General features: G+C 42.4%; 1 protein-coding gene across 9 annotated transcripts in view; it reads right to left on the minus strand.

The window, feature by feature from the left end:
- LOC120724739 (kelch-like protein 29) overlaps nucleotides 1-24,885 on the minus strand; it is a 262,953-nt gene that overhangs the window by 8,131 nt on the left and 229,937 nt on the right. For all 9 annotated transcript variants that reach the window (XM_040017100.1, XM_040017095.1, XM_040017101.1 and 6 more), the window contains one exon: nucleotides 10,887-11,080. In XM_040017100.1, the coding sequence (XP_039873034.1) occupies nucleotides 10,887-11,080 (194 nt within the window). The remainder of the gene's footprint in view (nucleotides 1-10,886; nucleotides 11,081-24,885) is intronic.

Here is a 24,885-nt window from a genome sequence, read left to right on the forward strand (position 1 = left end):
GCTGATGAAGATTTCAAAAGAAAAATTAAGAGCTCATCAAAGTTATAAAGAGTTTGTCCTTGCAGGGTGCCACATTTTCCAAAAAGCACTCGAAGAGTTGTTGAAATATTTCACTTAAAATCCAAACTCATGTGAGTGCTAGAGAAAAAGAGGATCACCAAAGTCATGAATGATTCATCCTCCTGGGACCAGTGTCTGCATGAAATTTCATGGCATATCATTCAGCAGCTGTTGAACTATCTCACTTGTAGACTGACAGAGACCGACTACGCTGCTATTGCGGTTGAAAAATACTGTATTATTCACATATGACGATCCTGCAATCATTTACGCAGAGTGAAATGCAATCTTAAGTTCCACTGCAACCATCTGAGGCGTCAGCCTCAATTTCTGCCCTTGAGAAACAAGTTGCCACTGATTGGTCCTCCTCACATTCTGCCAGACGTGTTTATTTTCTTCTTTTACCTTCCTCATCTCATTGATATGCTGCTGCCAGTCTTCCTGAGCGTATGTGTGTGTGCCAGCGTAAGCGTGTGTACATGATGTTTTGTGTTAGGTCCCATAAACACAGAACACTCATTTCTCTCTGCTCTGTGCCCGAGGCAGAATAATAACAGGATGCTCTCAAAGGAAAAACCTTCCTCTCTTTTTTCCCCCATTGAAACTCTTGCCATCACTTCCTGCCTCTCTCTAGCGGACTAACAGTAAGCACCGAGTTTGAGTGCTTGGAGGAGTACCAGGCAGGTAAATCTCATAGTTCTCGTTTGGCAAGCCTCGGAGGACTGCTGCTGGGGTTCCACTTCTCTTCCGCCGCTTTGGTTTTGTTCTCATCCCTTGGCCTTCGTTGCAGAAAACGAGTAATTTTTTGCTGAAACAACATTGAGATACAGTAAAGGGAGCGGAGTTTGTCTGTGTCAGCTGAAAACTTTTCAATTCTGAGATGGACTTTGCTATTCTTGAAATATTGCAATAGATTTTGTCGGCTTTCGCAGCTCGAAGGTTAGAGAGCTCAGCCAGGAATCCACAGCTGACCACGTTCTACATAAAAAATGAATAAAAAGAGGCAGCAAAACAAGGTTTTAACTCTGCAGCGGTGATAGAAGTATAGCTGTGCCTGCGGGGCAACATGGGCTGACACACTCTCCCACACCTTGATAAAACAGCTTAGTCACCAAGCCTGGGTTCCCCCCGGGCTGAGGTCAAGGACATCAAACAAAAGAAAACGCACACACCCGCACACGGGTATGATGAATTGTGTAGCTGCTGTCTCAACAAACACCTTGTTCTTCCCTATCTCGTTCCTGCATCAACACCGGCAGCAGATATCCGACGCTGTAAAACCAGCACGCAGCAACAATAACCCACACAAATAGAGTCAAGAACAATTCACTCAATCAGACCAATACAGTTTGCTGTACAGATCTAGACAAGACCGCAGTCTCTGATAAAAAGCCAAACAGCAGCCTCCATCACAAAGCCGCAGCGGCATTACATCGACGCTGAAATGTGCGGCCGATCGCGGGAGGAAACGCAAACAAGGGATAAACAAGACATTCTCCTCCAAACGACGGAGGATGAGGTGATCCACTCCAGCTCGCTGTATCATACCAGAGAGCGTGAGGAAAAAGGACAAAGAAGCGTCAGTTCTCTCTGACAGTAGCTTAGATAAGATCACAACAAGGTAATTGGAGCAGCGAAAAGTTCTCCCTTTTTTTTTTGCCTCCCTCTTCACACACAATGTCCTTTTATGCAGTGTGAGGAGAATAAGAGCTGCCTTTGAAATGATGGGCCGAAATAGCTGAAAGAGGATGATGTACTTTAATTCAGCATGATAGGTGCATGTCCAATTAGGTCGCTATGGAAACACTCCACCTTCTCCACCTGCTCTCACTCTGTCACTTTCCCTTCCTCTTCCTCCACCTCTGTAAACGGCGCTCTCGAGGGCCGCGGCCGGTCTGCCGTTACGTCATTCGGGGGAAACGATCATCCCGACGGTCGGTATCTCGCAGCGGCGCTCCTGCTCCCGGGCTTTTGGAGTCTACCGTCTGTCAGCTGGGGGACGTCGACGGGTTAACTCAGGTTGGAGCAGCTTGCTGATGATTCTTCTCACGGTGGAACGATCCATTTCAAATGATTTGTAGATCTTTTTAACGTCCCATAAGTGAGACCCACAGGCATTCTCCAGCATTTTCCTCAAAATCCTCACAGAGGCTCTTTTGATCTTGGCATGGTGACTCCCCACGCTTTAACAGCAAAGAGAACAGCAAGTTCAAAAGTTCAAAAAGCTCCTCAAAAAGGCTGTAATCATCAGGAGCTTCGCTGGTTGTAATTTTAAGAATTTAAAGTTACGACAAATGTATCTGTGAGACGACATCCTTCATTTTTTGCATTGACAGCTTGTGTACAGTTGACTTTGGTTGGTCATTTGTTGTGGATTAAGTCCTGGTGTGCCGCGTTAATGCTTTTCGGTACGAAACTGCACGTAAAGATGCTGTAAACTTAATTTTTTGTTAAGGCTTCTAAGATTTCATGGGATTTTAGAATTTTTGCCTCAAACATGAATTTAGTTTGGGGTTTTTTTTTGTGGAAAAATATCCTCATTTATGCTTCATATTTCTACAATTACTGCCTCATTTCTTTTCCCTCAAAGAAGATGCTGTGAACAGTTTGTTTTTTTGCAGCACAGATTAGTTAACAAAAACCACAATGTTAAGAAGAAAAAGCCCCTAAAAAGCGTCATATATCAGCTCTGTCATCAGGAACGACAGCGACGCTAATAGGGTTTTATGAGAATATATGTGCACGGCGATATTTGCCAGCATCAGCAATCGTATCCACTCCAAACATGCATCTGCTGAACACCATGCATACATACTTAATTTACTGCGTTAGCATGCTAACAGCAAGCTCGAGAGCAGCAGAGGTTAACTGGCGTGTCAGTCCTGCAGCTTTGTGCAGATTTTCAACGGAAATCTATCAAAGAGTTGTGGCCAAGATTTGGTTGGACAAACTGTTTGGTCGACAGACATCTGCTACATTTAGTAAGAACACAATTCATAGTTTTTAGTCATGTGACCGGCCTGCAGACCCCATGGAGGGTTAAACACCCCTCTAACATTCTGGATAATCCTGCAGCACAAGGTCTCTCAACTTTCCGTCTGTTTCTAGCCGCAAATATTTAGATGACCTCTCAACTAAAACAGAAAATCATAAAAAACAATGAGACAGTGATGCCTTTCCCAGATCCCCGCCTCAGTGAAGCTTAATATCCATCCTGTGACGGTTCCCTCCCTGTTCACTGCTGCCAGGTGAAAAGTGTTCAAAAGTGCACGCTGATTTATCAGCTTTAGATCTGGATGGGTCGATATTTCTGCCGTTTGCGTGTTGAAGGACATTGTCAAGGAATGGTGATCTGTAATTAGCTAATGTCGAGCCATCGGTCATCGCTTTCAGGCTCATTGCTGTCAGCAGTCTGTGACAGCAGCGACAAGGCAGGAACACAAAAAGAAAAAAAAATGAAGGGAGCACAAATCAATGTGAGTCCATTGCACCTGATTTGGTTCAAATGAAAGTGAGGTGCACTGCAGAGACAACCACCTGAAAGGGAATGGTTTTGCAGGTGGTGCTCACAAACCGCTGATATCTACTTTTTTTTTCCCCTCATTGATTTTTCTCAGTTTTGCTTTTTGCTTGTATCCTTGTCACTACTGATTGTATGAGACAGAATCTGCCGGGTTACACAGGTAGTCCAGCTCTTCCAGGATGACGCATCAACACATGCTGTCACAGGAAGGTTTACTACATCTACCAGCACTGTCTCAAGAGTGTGGAGGAGATAAGAAACAGGAAGTGGGCTGTGACACGAGGAGAGCCGGACCAATATCTGCCGTTTTGTGTGAGGAGGAGCAGTAAGAGCGCTGCCATAGCCCTACAACATGACCTCCAGCAGGCTAGTTGTGCATGTTTCTCATGAGGGTATAAAGATCCAATATTGTTTAATGGCTCTGTGCTCGCGGCATAGCGCCGTGCTGTTTGACTGGAATCTGCCAGAGAACACCAGAATTGGCACGTCCACCGTAGCTGCCTGTTCTCTTCACAGATGAGAGGAGGTTCACACTGAGCACATGTGACAGACGTGAGAAGGTCTGGACATCCCGTGGTGAACATTACGATGCCATCGTCCAACATGACTGGTTTGGCAGTGGGTCAGTGATGGTCTGAGGAGACACAGACTTCCATATGTTAGCCGACGGTACCCTGACTGCTGTCGGGGTCAGACCTTGTGCTTTGTGCTGGGCCCTGGTTTCCTCCTGTGGCCGACAAAGGCGTCGATGCCGCTGACAGGCCCTCACGTCCCGAGGACATGAATCCAATTGCAACCTCTGGGATATTATATATATATTGGGGTGCATCCAAATATCACCACAGACTGTCCAGGAGCTACGTTCTGCTCCAATCCAGGTCTGGGAGGAGAATCCCCAGGATACCATCTGCTGTCTCATTTGACTGTTATGTCGTTTTTACACATCGCTGTAGAGATTTTCAACTTGAGTATTTTTTCAGTCATGTGTGATTTAGGGGTTCCCTTAATTTCTTTTAAGCAGTGATTTAAAAAAAAAGGCTATGTGACATAAATATATAAAAACTGTTCCTTTAATGACACGACTCTAAGCGGGGGGGTTATCACTCATATTTGAAACACTGATATTAGAAAGAGAAGGAAAGACTTGTGAAGCTGAGGCAGGAGTGATTGCCAAAGCTCTCCCTGCCTGTGCTATGTTTCAGCTCCACTAGAACGGATATATTAAAGGGGTCTTTGATTGACCTTTTTAAAAACATGTTACACGCTGATTTTTTTTCTTCTCTGAGATGGAAGCAGAAAACCATGGCATTTCGGTAATTTAGGTGAGCTGACCTTTGGAGAATGAAGTAATGAGACTTCATAAATAGCTTACTACATGTGAAAGTGCTCTGTTATGATCTTCAGACCATATACTGCTCAGCAGAGAGAGACACGCTGAAGACAAAGGAAGCTCTGGATGAACGAAGCTGCAGAGACCCCGCGTATCTCAATAGACTTGTTGAAGGGACTATTTTTGGCATGAGTAATATTATTTTTCACTCTGCGAGAGATGGGAAGTCCGTCCTGATAAGTGTTTGTGAAACCCATTTGCAGCCCACGCGGGAGACGGTGCGCGCAGGGGGAAAACACACACACATAGACGCGCGCGCACACACACACACACACAGCTGCAAAAAAATTTGTAAAAAATATTTGTGTCAGTTGATAAGACGGTGCGGAGAGACCATGAGAGACGGAGTCGGGGGGTGTAGGGGTGAGACAGAGAGATGAACAGAGAGATTAGCGATGGAGAGCAACGGAGGGAAGCAGGGGGTTGTTCAAGGAGCGCTCCCCGCCCTCACCGCCTCGCTAAAATCATCGCCGGCCCAATTTCACTGGAAGCACTAAACCCGTCCATTATCTCCTGCCTCGTTGGCTGTCAGACGCCAGCTCATCTACGGCTTGACAGATGACGATCTGTCTGTCTGTGTCTGCCATGCACGCGCACACACACACACACACACACAATGCATACACGCACGCATGTGTAACCTCCTGGCTTGTTATATAATTTGTGTACCTGTGGTCCTCAGGGACGCACGGTTTATGTGAGGTAAGCAGGCTGCGTGTGTGTGCATGTCTGGATCTATGTGTTTCTGTGTGTGCGTATATATGTGTGTGTGTTTCTCCTGTGCCAGATGCTCTGCAAGCCCTTTAATACCACATAGCGCTCGCCCCAAACACCCGTGTTACATAATCATCGTTTCCTTCACAGTAGTAAAGCCCTGAGACGGCTCCAGTAACTGAAAGCAAGTTTCTGGGCGACAGCGCTCAACAAAGTGTCTCTGTGCTGGTGTAACTTTCAAATACTTCTCTGACTCTGTGTTTCTGCTGAACTGTGGACAGCGCGGTTTTGAGGCATGCACCATAGCCATTAAGCTCCCAGGATGTGCTATAATTTGTTGAAGTGACTCTTTCATGCTTTTCCCTTTTTTGCTATATATATATATATATATATATATATATATATATATATATATATATATATATATATATATATATATATAATATTACAAAAGTGGATTCTCATATTAAACATGGTCCAAAGTTTCAATTAATGAGGTCAGTGGATGTACAATTAATCGCTGCGACCCATAAGCTCAGGCTTCAGACGGCTCTGCTAGTCTGCTAGGTTTCCAATTCTTCGGCCCGGCTGATATCATCTTTCCTTGCACAGTCGATGCCTGCACAGCCGCAGCTTTTGCTCTTGATAATAACCCTTTTTTAACAAGTTTTTTCAGTGCTCTACAAGTAAGGTAGAGGTTTTTTTCCAGTTGTGAAATAAAGTCAAATCTTTCCTAGAGAAGAAAGCACAGGAGAACAATGCATACAGTTTGTTCTACTGAACCAACAAAAGCCAAAAGCCAACACCACAGAGGACGATTTGCTCAAAAGAGACTGGCATGAAGCTGGATTACTAGCTAGCAGCCAGGTGTGTATTATCTGATCATCAGCAAGTGTGAGCGCTTCTACAAAAGCAGAAGTTTTGGTAGACTACTGGTCTGGAGCACTCAGGTGAGTGTTAACACAATGAGCGTGCAATGCTCAGAGATACAAGAGCTACATCTCAGACTCTGCAGGCCTCAGTTAGCATGTTAAATGTTAAAGTTCATGACAGTACAGTTAGTAAAAGGCTGAACAAGCACAGCTTTTTTTGGAACGGGGTCCAGGAGAAAGCCTCGTCTCTGTAACAGAACATGGCAGGGTGGTTTAGGTCTGCAAAGCTGCCTCTCGACAAACCACGTGGAACAATGTCTTTTGGACAGACGAGACCAAGGTGGCGATGTACGGCCATAATGCACAGCACCCGACATATCAGCACAAACACCTCATACTAACTGTCAAGCATGGGGGAGGAGGGGTGATGATTTAGGCCTGTTTTGCAGATACAGGACCAGAGCACCATGAACTCCTCTGTAAACCAAAGTATCCAAGAATCAAATATGAAGCCATATGTCTGACATGTTGGCTGAAGCATAGCAGCAGATCTAAACAGAAAAAGAAAAGTATTAACGCGTTGCAATGACTCAGTCAAAGTCCAGGCCTCAACCTGACTGAAGTGTGAGATCGCTCTGCATACGCAGATGCCCACAAAGCTCAATGGACCGACTCAGCATAAAGACAAAGCCATGCAAGAAACTGTAATATTTAATCATTGTTACTTCAAAGAAAAGTGAGCTTTGAGGGCGTCTGGCCTTTAAGAGACAGGAGCTAAAACACTGAAGTCCATGAACAGGGGGACTGAAATGGATCAATCAATGGATGAAATGAGATGAAATCATGCAAAGCCATCCTAGTGAAGATCCAAAACAAAAATATGGGGCTGGAGATGACTGTAGCAGATTGCTAATTAAATCCAACCATAAAGGAACTTTTTAAATATCCTGGCATGTATGCACATTGTAAGAGTAAGATGAGAAGACCGGCACTGCTCTCATGTCAGTATGGATAAAATAAGGCTACACTCTGCAGTTCTGTTAGCTTGGATTAGCTCACAGACTGGAAACAGCTCTCCTGCTTCTGCCAGAAGGTAACAAACTGCCCCTCAGCACTTCTAAATCTTACTAATTAACAAGTTATATCTTCTGTTTTTTTGTGTGGATTAAACAATTTGCAATATTTCTTGCAATTATGTCCGGAGCTGTTTCTTGGCTTGGATGAGAATCTTATTGCAGGCAACGCTGGTTCTTAGCTTGCAAATAGGGAAACACAATTCAGTCAAATCCCACTTATCAACCTTATTTTTTTTTTTTTTTTATTCTTTCTCACAAAATATCGAATTATCTATAGAGCACAAAGAAGTTTGTAGGTTAGGCTTAAAGCTGACTTGTGTGCAATAGTGTTGTCCAGGCCAGAATGTGAAACAAAGAGATTCGCAGAATATGTTCAAATCAATAGCAATCTCGCCTGCTCTGCACCTTTCAAGGATACTTATATTTGTGAAGAAATGCCTGTGGATAAGATCTTTGCACTGGGAAGACATCTGCCAGTGCTCTGAATAACAAAGTTGTAGGCTTGGTACGCTTTTGTGTTTTTCCTTCTAGCTTTGAGTCACGGCAGCTTTCTTCTGGCTTTTCGTCCTTCACAGCTCCCCGGTGGATCAGACTGGAATGTGGATCCAGGTGTTATTCTGATGTTATTCAGATCGCAGTTTGGCCAATAACACGTCAGAAACCATCGTCAGAACCACCTATCATTTTAGCGATGGTCTTCTCATTATTATGACAGCGCAATAATGTGGGAAGAGGGGGAATAATGGAAAATCCCGAGGAGGATGAAAACGATAAAGAGAAAAAGTAAAAACAGGCTGACTGCTGAATTTTCAGGTATGGTTCAGCATTTTCGCTGAAAGGATAAACACTGAAGGTTTCCTTAATTGGGGAAAAAAACTACAAAGTATCTAATCCAAGTAGTTGGTTTTATGTTTACATGGCCATACAGATGAAAAGAAAGCATCGGGAAGCAAACTCTGGCTCTGAAAAATTAAACCACTCGGGCCTGACTCCTAGAGCAAGTTAGTCGCCACAGACTCCCTCATTAAAATGCCCTACTTTACAACACAAACAAACACAATTACAGCTTAGTAGAGAAAAATGGTTTTGGCAATTGTGTCGCATTATTAGGGCCAAAGGCACTGTGAGTTAAAGAGGAGTGCCAACTCGGCTGGTAGCTATCTGCTAGGCGTCATCCTAGTTCGGTCAAATCAGTGAACTCGACCTCTGGACTGGTTTTGTGGTGTTAGTGCCACTTGGAGCTTTTATAATACAAACTGAGGAACAGCATGGTTTGTTGTGTGGTTCATTGTATTAACAGACCATCCGAGCAGTAGTTGCTCCAGTTTTGGTGGGTGACTGTGTACAGCTGGGAATCACCAGACACCCCATGATACAGTCTTATCAAAACACTTCACTCACAATATGATGATATTATTGCAATAATCCAACAACATTAAGTTCTCTCACTTCAATAATTTTTCAATGCAAAAATAAAATGAGATCAATAAACCAACACTGCCACTAAAACCTGCCATAAATGACACAATGAAACAAAGTCGGGTTGCTGTCAGTCTGAATGGGGTCAAGTCAATTACATGCAATTGCTTTCCAACAATAAAGCAACTGACTGTGATAAATAATTGAAAATTATTATCATTTGCTGTCCAAACAGACACAACGCAGGAAGTCCAGCAACACTTAAAGGGAAGAAGAACAACTTTATTGACTGACCAACGCGTTTCGGCTTGTGGCCTTCATCAGGGTAGCAAAAAACATTCAAATTAACCAATCACAGCTTCATTGATAAACCAGCTGACATATAACAGGTTGGTATTGGTTAACTGGTTAAGTCATGCCCAAGTAAATATTGCACTAGATCATTAATGATGAAGACGGGGGGGGGAGGAGACGTAATCCCTCCCCCCCCGTTTGTAAGAAGAATATTACAAATATACAAAAAGACCCATAAAATGATTACATTTAATTAGAAGTCAGTGCAGCAGTTAGATTCAAAAACAAGAGGACATCATAACACGGAAACATTCTCTCCACGCACCTTGGAAGTCGGCGAAGTTGTGCCAGAAATCTTTGCTGTCTAAATAGTGACAGGTATAGATTACATTTGTGCTAGTCGAATTTCCTAGACAGCATGTTCAAACACCTTCAAGCTCAACAGCACAAACAGACCACTATAGTACTGGGATATATCGGTAAACCACCATCCGTCCATCCTTTCAACTCAGTTTTATTTATCCAGCACCAAATTACAACAACAGTCACCTCAAGGCACTTTATCTTGTAAGATGGAGACCCTACATTAATAGACAGAAAACCCCAACGATCAGACGACCACCTATTGGTCGGTTGGGTGTGAGGGGAGGGACAGGACATCCCTCCATCAATCTATCCATTAATCTGGAACCTACCCAGCTATTATAAGGCAACCTGTAATATCTGGCCACCTTGCAGGTAACCTGTCCAGGGTTGCCAGTCCATCCCAGTGCAACAGAGACAACCATTAACACTCACATTCCCACCAAAGGCTAATTTTGAAGTACCAGTTAACGTTCACAGTCTTTGGACTGTGGAAAGAAGCCATGCAAACCCAGGACCTTCTCTTCTTGCTATGAGGCAACAGAGCTGCAAACTTAAACTTATAAAACTGATTGAGTCTGGTTTTATGCATGCTAAGAAAATATAAGGTCTCACAGTAATGTGCTGTGTAACAGGACTGCACTGATAAAGAAGGAGTTTATGATTTCGACAGGGTAAGTCGAGCGCATGACGTGAAGTGAAGGGGTTCATCTGGGTAGAGTTGTGAGAACACTGTTGCTAGGCAACCAGGCAGCCATAATTGAGGCCCAAAGATATCTTGTTGCTCTCTAATGTGATAGTAAGATGTCAAAGAATAAACGAATGGATGCATATAAATGGTTAAACTAATACTTTTGCATTTTGTGCCGTTTCCACTTTAGATTTTACATCGCAAATAAAAAGCAATCCTAAATACTGATGCTCTGATGTGACGCCTTGAAAGAAAAGCGTGGAGGTTTTCAGGGGCTAATTCTCTTTCAACTAAATTTATTTGACAGCACAATGAGGAAGAAGGACCTTACATTTGGGAATATCTGAGAGAAACAGGTCCGTCATCAGACAAAAGTTGATGCAACAATGGCGACAAGTCCCCTGAGGACATAACATCCCTTCACTTTTTTTTGCTGCATGTGTGAATCTGCGACAAACACGCTGTGTGTTTTCACCTGTCTTACCTATCATGGGCGATTCGATGAAACTCCAGGTGTTGCTTTGCGGTACGTAGGACTGGAGCACACCCGCCGAGCGCCCGGCCTCATTCACACCTCCGAACACGTAGATCTTCCCTCCGCACACGGTGGCTGCGGCAGAATGGACCGGCTTGGGGAGAGGAGAAACCGTCTCCCACTGGTTGGTGATGGTGTCGTACCTGAACGGAAACAAAGACATTTTCTTAGGCTTATGAAATTACCCATATAGTCATTTCACCTTTTTTTCTAGTTAATAAAACAGATAAAAGAAGCAGAACTACGCGCAGGTCAAGCTTTAGACTTGACTGATGAGCAAAGTTCGCGACCCCGCTTCTATTAAACAGCTCCAGGATGAGGAGAATTACTTATGAAAACCCCTGTAACACCCAGCAGTCAGTCACTCATTTACACCCACACACGCACACCAATAGTTTACAGAAACGCTCTGATTTTAAAAGTTCCCACTGCTCTGAATTCACAGTGAAATGCTCAATTTGGCTGCAGGGCTGACAGATATAATTAGCAGAATGCCTACACCACCAGGGAAGATGAAAAAGACCAACCATTACGTACAATGACAGCAATTAAAGCAATTACACAAAACAACATATGTTGGGAGCTACAAGCCATTAGTCTCTAGAGTTGGGCTGTGTGTCAGCACTGAGCTTTGGACCTTACTCGCTGAGCCCTCTTTGGCAGAGACGTCAACGCGGAGCCTAAAACTCAGCCGACCCAAACAGACACAGCCAGATGAAAGGGCCTGACACAAAGGGCTGCATGAGAACAAGACGCTGGCTTATTGGATTGTGCCCTTGTCAGAGGTTGAGCGTGTGCGTTTTATATGTATATTTCCCCACATTTGCATTCCTGTTTGGGCATGTGTGTGCGTGCATGCGCCACGCGGGTGTGTGTTTTTGACTTGCGGCTCCATTAGCGCGGTGTGTTAGCAGTGTAATCCCGTGTCCATGGGCCACTGATCAAAGCAGCCGCGCCGACAGCCTTCCAGCTGGAGCGGGCCTCATTAAAGAGGCGCAAACGGATCCAGGATTTGTGATTAAAACACGCATCCATTCAGACTAAAGCGAGCCTCCGTAATCAAGGTTGCGTCTTTGTTGTAAAGAAAAACACCTTTGTCTGAAAACTGGGGGCAGAATTCCCTAGACAACAAAATCTTACACTTGAAGCGCTTGAGTGAATATTAAAAGTGCCACACTTAAAAGTCATTTTTAACTCCAGTTTTCTCACTGGGGTCAACGACCTTCATCACGGCACAGGTGTCTTCTCCCATTCATACAACATACAGGTGTTTGTTTTAGCGTACGGATGCTTCGCCACCGTGGTCTGTGCAGCATTTGAAGTCAGGCTGAATTTAAATGACACCTGGAAGCACTCATTGCATCCACCTTCCTGTGAGAAGGCTGTTAGATAAAGTGCCAGAGGATATGGGTGAATTAGCCTTTGGGAATATTCTCGAGGTCTGATAATGACCTTGGCAACAGCTGCCGAGGGGATGGGGTGGGTTTAAAATCGAGTGTCAGTCTGACAAAGTGGTGACACAGAAGCTGCTCTAGGAAAGGTGGACTTGAAACACTCAAGAGTGCCAATTAGCACTTTTCAAACACTCACGCTCACACACTTGCCCGAATCAGGTTGAGTAACCGGACCCCGCTGAGATAGAAGGACTAGCACGTGGTCATTCCCCGGCAGATGTAATTACCCCTCGGACCACATCGGGGGAGGTTCACAAATTTAAGGGTCAGATGCTGCTGAGTGATGCTGATTACGGGACAGACAAAAGTCACACGGCACTGCTGCAAACAGCCGGTTTCCATATTTCTGCACATAATAAATGTCTCGTGGCCCGCGGTGTCGCAGTTTTGGTTCATTCGTATAGCAGACGCAGTTGGCGAACACAGCTAGTGAACACAGTGGCTGCTAAAGAGCCAGATAATAGCCCTGGGTATTATTGTAAAGGGAAAAACATTGCTAGGGCTTGGAATAAAACATTTATGCAATTATATTTTTACATATTTTGAAAGAAGAGATCATTTTTCCTGCAGCACTTTATCTGATTCCAATTCTTGCTCTTCAAATATTCAGACGATTAGAAATACTGGCTGCATTTCTCCAAATTCAAAGCTTTAGACACAAAACAGAAATAGCTATAATGCTGAATAAAAACTGCCATTCTGACTTCTTCAGATAACGATGTGCTCATCACGTGAGACCCAGTATCTTTCAATAAGAAGCAGATTAGGGAAATGGGCTTCAAATCCCATTAATGTAAACACAGCACAGCTATCATCCAATCAGAAAGGGTCAGGAGTTGTAATAAAAGGGAACACGTGCAGGTCAGAAGAAAGCCGCCGTCTCGGGGCTGTTTCGCAGGTTGCAAATCTGATTGAATTCATTACGTGCGTGATTCACCGTCAAGCATTTAATGTGAACCGTGACATGAGGACTGACACTAAAAAGACTCGAGAGTGGGTGTATATGGTTCGATTATATCTCCAAGGCAGAGGAGCCAAAGCAAGGAGGGAGACACGCCGCTGATTACAAAAACAAAGACCATCTCTGTCCTTCTGTTTCCTCTTCCCTCAGTCAGACAGAAGCTGTTTTCATCGTCACTAAAGACAACGTATGAGTTTAATCATCGACATTCTGCGCTACATCGATTGCTTTCTTTAAAAAAAAAAAAAAAAAAAAAAAGTGTTTACACACAGACTGATCACCGCGTGAAGCCATGTAATCGTCTGTAGCTCTTGACAGGGACTGTTTCATCACGCAGGGACAATCATCTTGAAAATGCAGCTGCGGGGTTACAACGAAACAAACAACGTGGGATTGTGTTCCTTTATGTCAGGTTAGAGACAGAACGAAAGACTGATAGGAAGGGCAGGACGAGGTTGTGAATGAAAGAAAGAGGCCAGGCTTTCGACGAGGCTCGGCTTTCGAATGCGTAACGCGGATAAAAATGACAGGCTGATGCTCGCGGCGCGCACCGCGACTAATGCGTCAACAAATCAGCGTTATAATTTCGTGTCACCCAGGTGCGAGGCATCCCCGCAAAGTGTGATTGTGTTCCCACATGACCAGACTGCATGAGAACCATTATGTTTGATAACAACAGGTGAATCGAGACGGATGCCGTGCAAAACATGCAGCCGCAGCTGCCGCGTTTGCTCACGACGATTGGCAGATGGACGTGCCATTTCTCCACCTGTCTGCAGACTCTACGTGGCGATCCGACCTTAACTAATTAACTGGTAATTAATAAAATTGATGGGGGGGGGATAATCTGATTGATTTATCGGCATACAACCTGGTTATTGGTGGGTGGTGTGCATGTTTACTGCCTACACTGCGTTTTTCACCAGCAACAAAACCAAAAGGCTGGAGTTATTTTTATTCCCTATTGGACTATTCCATCCGTCTCCAGCATTTTCCAATTTCCCTAACAATCTGTGGCACCCAGCGCCAATCCTAGTCGTTCTTACAGACAAAGTAAATCTAACAAAGTAATTTTCTAACACAGCTTGGTACTTCACTTTTTAGCCAAATAGAACATTTACTGAAAACCATTTTTTTTAGGGTGGCAGATGAATACATATTAGGTGCCTTGATGGTATTTAAGGCATCAGGATGCCGTTGATGATGTTCACTAAAAATACTGGAAACTACAGTGCGCATGTTCATCAATGATATCAAACTATCCTGAGCAAAAGCGCTGCCCTGCAATGTGCTCTTAATACTGTTTGAGCTGTATGGTACAAAGGAATGCACAATATGAAGAGATGTTATACACAGACAATACTTGTCAGACTGTTTGTTAGTTTTATCCTTTTTAAAATAGAATCAAGTCTTTATTTATTTATTTATTTCTTCTATAAGACTGATTTGGCACTTCAAGAGAATGCCGAAAGATTAAACCCATTTCCGTCATCTTCAAAAAGCTGGAACGTGTGGTGGACGTGGGCTTCACCAGCTAAGACTGATGTCATTACAGGCTGCTGAGAAAATGCAGTACATAAGAAGATATGGGCCCTCAGGCCCTCACTTTTTAACAATAACTCGGAAACAAACATCTGACTCACAGACCATAAAAATGAACCAAATGCAGCCTGCCGTCGGATTTGCTCAGTGACATTACACATCTAAAGCCTTGTGAATATGTATGTGTATCTGTTATCTGCGTGCGTGTGCTCGCCATCTTGTTTCCTCTGATTATGGAACAACATCAATGTGCTATAGCATCTAAGAATAACATCAATCGCTAAGTGTGATCTAATGTGACACAGGAATTCATGCCATGAAATGTATCAGAGGCAATATAAGATATGGACGTAGCCACAGCATAATGACACACTGCTTCTGGACTGTGCATTGTAGAGCTTTTTAAGAGGCCGTTTTAGAGCAAAATTGATCACAACTGTATTTAATTTTAAATCTTGTAGCGCCAATAATAGAGAGAAAATCCCAACAATCAGACGGGCCCCTGTGAGTAAGAACTTGGCGACAGTGAGAAGGAAAAACTCCCTTTTTAAAGGAAGAGAGTGAAGTGCAACGTTGTATCCATAGACAGATACCAGATACCTGCTTATTAGAGCTAAATAACATGCAAATGAGATGCTATACTGACTAAAAGTAGAGGACTGATATCTTAGATGGACTGTTGGAACAAATACCTGCACAGCAAGTTATGATATTTATCAGATAGTTGCATTAAAAATGCTTCAGAAAGACACCAGAAACACGCTTCCACTTCAGTGACTCTTATTAGCTGAGGGCGAAGCCTAGCTGGCAGCGAGGGGACTGTGTCAATGACCACTGATCACTTGGAGCAGCCATGCACCTAATTAAGCTTAACTTCAAGCTTTTGTAGGTTTTAAACAGGTAGGCTGGAGATAGTAGCACTATCAAAAAGACACCAGGCGGAGCTGGAGGCGGTGAAGATGCTCAGATTTTAGTTGGGTTTGGGACAGCTCAGCGATGCAGGAAGGCGATCCACTGTGGCAACTTCTAAACGGAGCAGCTGAATGAAAAAGAGGAAGGTTATAAAAAGAAGTTTTCCCCTCATTAATTTATCATGAAAGAGAAAATCGGTAATAGAAATGAGAGATTTTTTGTAGCACCAGGCCTCAAAGACGTTTAATTTTGCTTTAAAGATTGGCAGGTTGATATGGGAGCCCGTGGGGACTGATTCCCATTTGGAGTCAACGCTCAGTGGCTATTTGAGGAACTGCACCTTTTAACACTTCCCCCGTTGGCCTAATTTTTCATCATCTGAGGTCGCTGCTTGGCTGTTGCAGTTCATTTGACGACTGACACATTTGGTCTCGTTTGTACCGCCTCTGGTTAATTTGGAAGCTGTCGACCGGTTCCTGCCTTTTAATGCTGACCACACAGCCTCCATTTCTGACCACATGTCCATAGACTAGCTGTCTCCAAAACACGCAAGTCATGCAATCTAATCATCAAGAAGGCGCCCAAGGCACTGGATCCAATTCACTAATGTAGTTAACTGGAGGGTAGTGGGGATGATGAACCATGCTTTTCTCCATACTTGTCTCTATTTTTCACACACATGCGATAAACCTTAATGGATGGGCTGCCAGTCATTGAGATACTGACATGCATCATTTCCCCCGAGATACAAACTACAGCGTTTATAGAGTGAGAAAAGTGAGTCGGGAGGAAAGGGAGGAAAAAAAAACCTTGTTAGGATAACAAAACCACTTGGGCTCTATACACCTCAGCACTGACAAAAAGATCCATTAAGAGGCAGAGGAGTGCGTCGTGCTGCAGTTACAACTACTCTGGAATCGCACACAAACATGGACTTAACAATGGCTACAGTATCCTCCACACTTGCTATTAAAAGCCTTGAGATGCAAACAGCAAGTGGTGGAATACAGTGCACAAACAGGAAAGGCATGATAACAAATCCTGCATTTACTCATGCTGTTAAGTATGCTTAAACCATACAGGTTCACAGCAGCGTAACCTTAAAAAAACTGAGCGTGCTCACTGGAATGCAAAAAAAAAAAAAAAAAGAGGGGAAAAAAAGCATTTATCGCCTGCAGAGAGGAGCTGATGCTCTAGATTATATCAAGCAGCAACTCGTGCCCTTAAGTTACAAACTCACATTAATCCCTGCAACAACTCCAGCTATCTCACTCTCATGAACACAGTCTATCGTAGTCTCTTCCCACTGCCCCCACACACACACATGCACCACCAAATGTGCACTCTAATGTGGATTTCAAAAACCTGTGTTAGTCATGTGAGTAAATCCAGCTTGTTTGTAAAAGAAAAACCGTCAGTTTGCGATCAAATCAGCGTGTCACGCTCTTCGGGGTTTGAAGGGATTTGGCAGTTTGTTTTCACTTAAATGTCTCTGCAAGCATTGTCTGGGGGACGCATTTATTCATGCTGATAATCTCTCAGAACTGCACTTCAACAAAATGATTTTTTTTTTAAACATTTGTCCAATATAACACAACATATAGCATTTACCGCAGCCTAGAGTTTTGAATAAGCAGCATGCTAAAATGCAGACACAGGGTGGCAACCATAACTCAGCTACTAGCTCATTCCACAGAACAATCTGAAAACCTCAGAAACAGCTGATTTTTTGTCCAATATCATATTTATCATGAAAAATGTTACCTTCATACTACTGATAGTTTCAAAGTTAAATAGCAAGGGGTTTAAATTTGTCACCTTGAGCCCTCATACCTTCACAGGAATCAAATAATTGTTTTTCTATAGCTAACTTAGTTTCAAATATGCGTTATACTGTACAGTAAGGATCCTACAATAATACAGAAGAAACCCCAGCATTCAGACCAACCGCTACGATCAAGCACTTGGCGACAGGGGAAGGAAAAACTTCCTTTTAACAGGAAGAAACCTCCGGGAGAACCTGGCTCAGGGATGTAGAGACTGACTGGGGTGAGAGGAGGGAGTATTAAACCAAATCCACTGCATAAGCACTGCATGAAAAATGTAATACACCCTTACTCCTTCAATAAGAAGTAAAAGGGTGACTAGCAGCTAGGTGCCATGTTTACATCATATTTATCACATGCATTTGATTAATTTATAATCAACAAGTGTGAGCATTTTTCTAAAAACAGCAGTTTTGGCAGTTTGCAGAGCATTCAGGTGTTATTACAAAATAATTAAAGACAATGGCCACAAACCTCGAGCCATTTCTGCATTTCAGCTTTGTTTTGTTTTGTTTTTTTTTTATCTCAGGTTGTATTTACCCAACTTTAAGGCCGGGCACAGTCTACTGTATTTTCCACACTATAAGGCGCAGTTAAAATCCTTTAATTTTCACAAAAATCGACAGTGCGCCTTATGTATGAATTCTGGTTTTGCTTACTGACCTTGAACCAATTTTATGTGGTACACGGCGCTCAAAATCTAGAAAATGTCTTAGTACTACTTTGGGAAGCTACGAAGCTGCACCGCTTGATGGATTGTTGGAGGATTACAGCTACTGTAGTCAGGAGCCTCAGGGAGTAATCTGGGTCCAAAACTTCAACTTCAGGTCCTAAAGTCAAACAAATACTGCGACATCACTGAAAGTTAAAAACTGTCTAAATTCTTTTATCTTTAATAAAATGATCAGTGTTGCTGCTTTACCAGGTGTAACAATTAAGTTTAACATCCAGCCATCCATAAAAACAGAATTTATTAAATTTAACAGAGTTAGAAGTTAGCAGGAAGTTAGCTCGCTAGCTTCCACCTAAATATGATATTGCATGTTCTGACTGAGAGATTTCAAACGTACAGCTCTGCTATCACTTCCAACATAAATAAAGACAGAAAACTAAACAGCAGTGACGTCTGTAGGGCTACTGAAGTTGGGCTAGCTGGTATATAATGATGTGCTACGTGATCGCTAGCTACACAGCTATGTTAGCATAACATAAACACAGTGAAGCTGGAGGATGAACGCTAACTTTTTTCCACTCGATAAAAGCTAACGTGAGGGTTCCTGATGGTTAGAGACAAATACAATCGCATGGCAGGATGCTGTAAACGGACCAAAATTCAGTCAGGAGAACAACTGAGATAATCCATCCACAATACGAGGTTAGTCATTAATAGAGCAGCTGCGAGAGAATTTAGCATTAATTAATCAATGGTACGGAAATGGAGGAATCAAGAAGAATGAGTTGAGTAAAGTTTGACTTATTTGACTGTTTTGTTTCGCTTAATGCTCCTTATGGTCAGAAAAATACAGTAGATAATTTTTTTGTAACGTGTACTTTCTTTTTACGATGACTGTATTTTAATTTCTATAGCAGTGACAGAAACAAGTACTGGTATGGTTGATATTTTAGATTGCTTTCTGGTAGTTCACTGGATAAAACTTAAGAAAGTGTGATATGTTCAGCTACCCAACCCACATCCATACAAGTTGTAGCACATATAGCACTCCTTTTACCTATACCCCGTTTAGCAGGTGGGAGGTTCACCTGCAAAAACTCGAGCCTTGAAGCATGCCGACTTTAGCTTTTCATTCAAATAAATCAACAGAGATATATTTGCATGCAGCGACATATGAAGCAGCTGTTTGATTAGTATATTGCCACTGGAACGGGCACAAGAAGAGAAGAAGAAGAACAGGTGTGTGAGAGAGTGTCAGTCTCTCATAGCCCTCTGTTTCCTGTCAGAAGTTGTGAACCAAGAGCTAGTGATTTGGCTCGAAGAATACAGGGCTGCTCCAGCCTGAAGGGCTTTCAGAATAATTTACACAGAGATATAGGCATCATTTTCTCATTAACATTTTTCACATTTGCCAAGACTGTTTATTAGCAGCCAGGTGGTGAAAATCTCAAGAGCACAACATAAATTACCCTTAAGAGTCCAGGTAAAGACCAGGTGTGCATGTGGGCTGTTGTTAACAGAGGAAGCTGCTGTTTGTGACTGTGGATGTTCATTTGAGATCATTCAACTGTGACTTCCAGCTTCTTTGCATATGTGCTACATCCAAATTTAAATGGCTATAGAGAGGAAATGCAATGGAAAAGGGGTTAAAAAAAGAGAGGAGAGGAATCAAGTAGAGAAAGGTAGTAATATTTTTCAGATTAATCTGTCTGTGTGTCTGTCTATCAAGTCAGACGACTGAGGCATGGAACCGTGAACGGAGAGAAAACATCCATTTTGGAGAAGAGGAGTGAGAGTGGGTGTGAGAGCACAGAATGAGAGTCTATCTGTGTTGTGTCAGCTGCCATCTGTGTGTCAGAGCACATCACAGAAACTGTAAGGCCTGCGCCCACACCTCCAATATCACCCTGCTTTCTGTTGGCCACCAGCACTCAAACATCCCTTTCTCCAAATCACAATCTTCTTGTCTGACTTGCACTCTTTGCTTACATTTTCCTTGCACCAGGATACATGTAGAAATATAGCATCAATTAACCCAAGGAGGCTGTCTTGGCCACATGTTCGCTGTGGGTATTTTAAGGTCTTGTACTCGACTGCAGCTGCACTGGAATTGCCTCCTGAAGCACGAAGACACTTAATCCTGAAAATAAAATTCATTACTGATGCATTATGTGGCTAATAAGGGACAAATGACTTTTAGATAAAGATGCAGTCAACAGTAATCATTGAGAAATACTAAATAGATGCATAAGTCTAACATTAATACAATTATTCAGTTTTCTTAAAATAAACACGTAGCCTTCACTGTGCCAAGAATAACACAGACAAACCCCATCTTTTGCTAGCTCTAGTTCACAAAAACACTACTCTACACAAATTGTCAGACATGAAAACAAAAACAGCAGCATTGTGACAACTAATTTGAACTCGTTTGTATGCACCTCTATTTCCCGTGTTGATTTTCTCTGCATGTGACAGCTGTTTGTATCTGTGTGCTCTCTCCCCAGGTTGCTAATCAATGTCTGATGGTGAAATCCGCCGAGTCCTACCTTAGAGAGCTCAGCACCCTTCACACATATAAATGTCTGGTTATAAGAACTCTATAGAAAGACCCGCCCAAAGCTTCAAGCAGACAAAAAACACAAATAATCGTCTGTTAAGGCAGGATAGTAATGAATACTTAACACGTCACCATCAAAAACGTCCATCATTACTTGTGGATTAGGCTATGTGTACTTCCTAAGTTCTTAGCAGCAAGCTACAGTGGTTTTGTGTTGCGTAAACCTGTAAAACCTTAATTAATGTATCAACATATTATAGAAAACATCTGTAAGTGCAAATAAACTCACCTAAAACCCGTAGGAGGAAAATCCTGAAGCATCACAAACTAAATGCCCAAAAATTTCAGTGGCAATATGTTTACAGCCAATATCCTATCTATTTAATAATATTTTTAAAAAATGAATTCATGTTTCAATGCATGCAATAATGTACGGTTTACATTTCATGTTGGTATTCATGTAGTTCATAATGTGTGAGAACTATCCTGCAATTACGCTAACGCTTTTGTCACTCAGTCTAACATGAACTGCATTAAGTTTTGTAATGTGTAATTTTTGCAAAATCTAATCTAACATCTTTTATTGGTTATATTATAAAACATAATTTTGAGGACCATTTTCTTCATTATTTTCTGAATGAGTCCCTGATTGCGAAGCTAATGGTAGTTTAGCCTGACTGCACTTAACAGTTAGCGGCAGCTGGGAGTTACTGTGAGGAAAAATTAGCCTCAATGTAGGGTTGTCAAAAAAGAACTGATACTATTCATTAATAAAAATGAATGTCGGATTAGATACTCGTTTGCCACAGTGCTGTCTTTGGCTCCTCCAGATGACAAACATCTTCACACAGCACCGCTGCAGCGCTAACAGCTGAAATCGTTGATGTTCACAACACCGAACGGCACTTTATGAGGAATTTCAAAAATATCATCAAATTATTAAACACTAATCATAAGTATTACCTGGCAGCACACACGTTAATGTTAGCTGTTTAACTGTTAGCAATTACCCGATTAAGTCATTATTAGGGTAGCAGCTAGCGGCTATGACTAACAGCGCGATTATGCTAGGTTACAGATCACAGGCAGCCAAATTGGAGGCTGATGACTGGATGATCTTATTATACCAGTGCTACCAGTGTTATTGTAGTTTTGTATTTTCTTATTGGTTTGCTTTTTTTTTTTTTTTTTTACTTTTTTTTTTTAAATTCAGTTTAGCTTAGATTAGCTTCCAGAGTGGGATCGCTTGTTTCAGTTTAGCTTTTTATGTATGAAACTGTTTTAGTTTTTATTAGGTTCATTGTTAGTTATAGTCTTTATTACCTTTTTATTTCTGGTAAATGCCAGTGACCACATTGAGGAAAATCAGTATAGCTATTACAATATAGCATAGAAATGACAGCTTACTGTTTAGAGCCAACTGGACATGTTTGGTTCGTAATAAGCAGCAACCTCCAGAATATGTGGAAGTATCTAAAACTGCAGTTTCTGTTGTAGCTACTTGAGGACGGCTATAAAAAAAAAAAAAAAGACCACAATTTAAGCATGAGAGAGAAATAATTAATGGAAATTTGTGTCCCTATGTGATCCCTTTAGTCATCCGTGTGACCTGCCTTAAACCTAACTGGCTCTTGACCCTCAGGTTAAGAACCACTGATTTAACCTCTGGCACGCTAGCTCATTCATGGACTCCCAGATCTTCCTCGTTTACTTCAAGGGCAGCAGTGTTTTGCTTGTTATTTACTCATCGTACACACATCTGACAGATTGTGTATTACGACATCTGGGGATCTGATGGAGTCTTGCTCCCGTATGGACGGCCTGGAAGTGCTCATTTGACAGACTGAAGTCAAGGTCATTCAAAAGACACCACGTACACAACACACACTTCACTGCCATCACTGTAGGAGAGCACACACACACACACACACACACACACACACTCACACAACTCATTAACTCTGATGGATTACAGAACATTTTAGGCTAATAACACAGACATACTTGTACACACCATGCATAACTGCACTCACTCACACAATCACACACACACACACACACAGAGCAGACTATGGGAGTACATACAAACACAGATGGACGCAGACCTACCACCTCAGTGTCACCTTCAGCTAATCCTTGTGAGACAGAGCAATCCATCCACAGGCCACACAGATTTAACCATAATCCCTGAAAATGAACTCATTTGGAACACAAGTCTGTTTCCTCAATGCCTCGACGCACAACTTGGCAAGATACGCGTACACACATACGCATTGTGTATGTAGATAACCTACAGATATGCCGCACAACACTCCTGTAAATGGAAAAAGGCACCTTGAAAGGCCACCAGGAAGAGAAGTTAGGGAGCGACGATAATAGAGAGGGTGTGCACTTTTTCAGTGTCTGTATGTGTGTGCAGACGCAGATTTAATTGGATGGGAATGTCACGTAGGACGGGGGACATGAGTGCTGCCGGTGCTGTAGGTCGTACACCAATTACTGCTCCGCACTCTTCAAAACTCGATGGAAGATGGAAGACTGACACCCCACTTCATTACCGACGTAAGCCCCCGTGTTGATAGCAGCCAAGTAGGGCAGCGCTGTGCTGGTGCAGGGTGGCGAGTAGTGGTGCTAGTATTAAAATTAACATCCAAATTGCTGGGGAAAAAGTCGCCGCAGCCAAAGCATAAGGTTTGGTCACCTTGATTAATTACTATTATTACTGAATCTAAGAGATTTGAAAGTTTAAAAAAGGGTAAATTTAAGTGGACTAGTGAAATTAAAATAATCCCCCCCAAAAAAACCACCAAAGCACGTTGAGTGTTCTTTACTTTTTATATCCAGAGCCTACAGCTATTATTTGTGTGCAGTCTATGCCTCTTTTTTCATCTACTGTTTAGTATTTGATAAAATACAGGTGCTATAATAATGTGGGATGGCTGTGTTTTCAGTGGAGTGATACATAGAAAGCACTGTGATAGGAAACAGAAACGCTTGTGTGAATGAGACGCACTGCGTGACGCTCTTTAAGTGCTCCAGCAGAAAAGTGCTACATAAGAACGCATCCATTTACCATACAGGTGAAGATTGTGACTCATCCTGTCTGTCCCTTTCACTGACTAACACTGACTTACAAAGGGGTATTTCTCCAAACTGAGATTACTACGGCGTATGTTGGTATTTTTATGACTGCAGTGTGTTGTATTTATATGTCTATAGGAGAGTACTGTGGGTTTTATCTTCTTCTGTCAACACCATCCTTAGTAAGAAAAGTGTTTATAGCCTTAGTATGTGTGCTCTCAGTGAGATGCTCTTAGCTTAAAAAGAGAAACGCTGCATACTCATCACTGCCCCTGGAGGCTAGAAAGAAAATGATGCATGCACTTGAATTGTGCACCCGTGGTGAGTGAAATTATGATTGCCATTGCCGGTATCTTTATGCCTCTACACTCTGAAAGAGGCACAAATGCGTGTTGGTATATTTTTTTGTCTCTAACTCAGTGAAATTATGGCCTTTTATTACATGTTGAAAACAACCTTGAGTGCTAGGACCTGGATTTTTATGCCATGCTTTAGCTGTAATTCTATTTTCTTTTTTATTGTTGTTCTCATCCAGAAGCACTGGTGGTTTGAGGGACACCTGTAGTGCTCCTGCTAGTCTCTTTTATTAAAATCAGCTAACAATGTTGAGTTGGTTTAGAGGTGAATATGTCGTGTATTATAAGGGGGGAGATGATTAGCCATGTAGCAGGTGGTCAGATCTCAGGAGCCTATACTCATTTGGTTTAGAATATCATTAAATGTTTTTCTAATGATTTTATTTCATTCGTTTTCTAAACTTTGATTCAGTGTAGTGTACAGTTAGTTTTGTGACAATGACAGGGTTTTTGTGTTTGCACTTTTTCCTCTGTGCATCAACACAGGGCATTTTTTATTAAAATCAGTCATAATGTGATTGAAAGCGCGACTTTCAGCTTTGATTCAAGAGGTTTAACAAAAGTATCAGATTAGGAATTCAGA

Source organism: Simochromis diagramma, unplaced genomic scaffold (assembly GCF_900408965.1).
Source record: "Simochromis diagramma unplaced genomic scaffold, fSimDia1.1 OVJJ01000802.1, whole genome shotgun sequence".
In the NCBI taxonomy this organism is placed as follows: Eukaryota; Metazoa; Chordata; class Actinopteri; order Cichliformes; family Cichlidae; genus Simochromis; species Simochromis diagramma.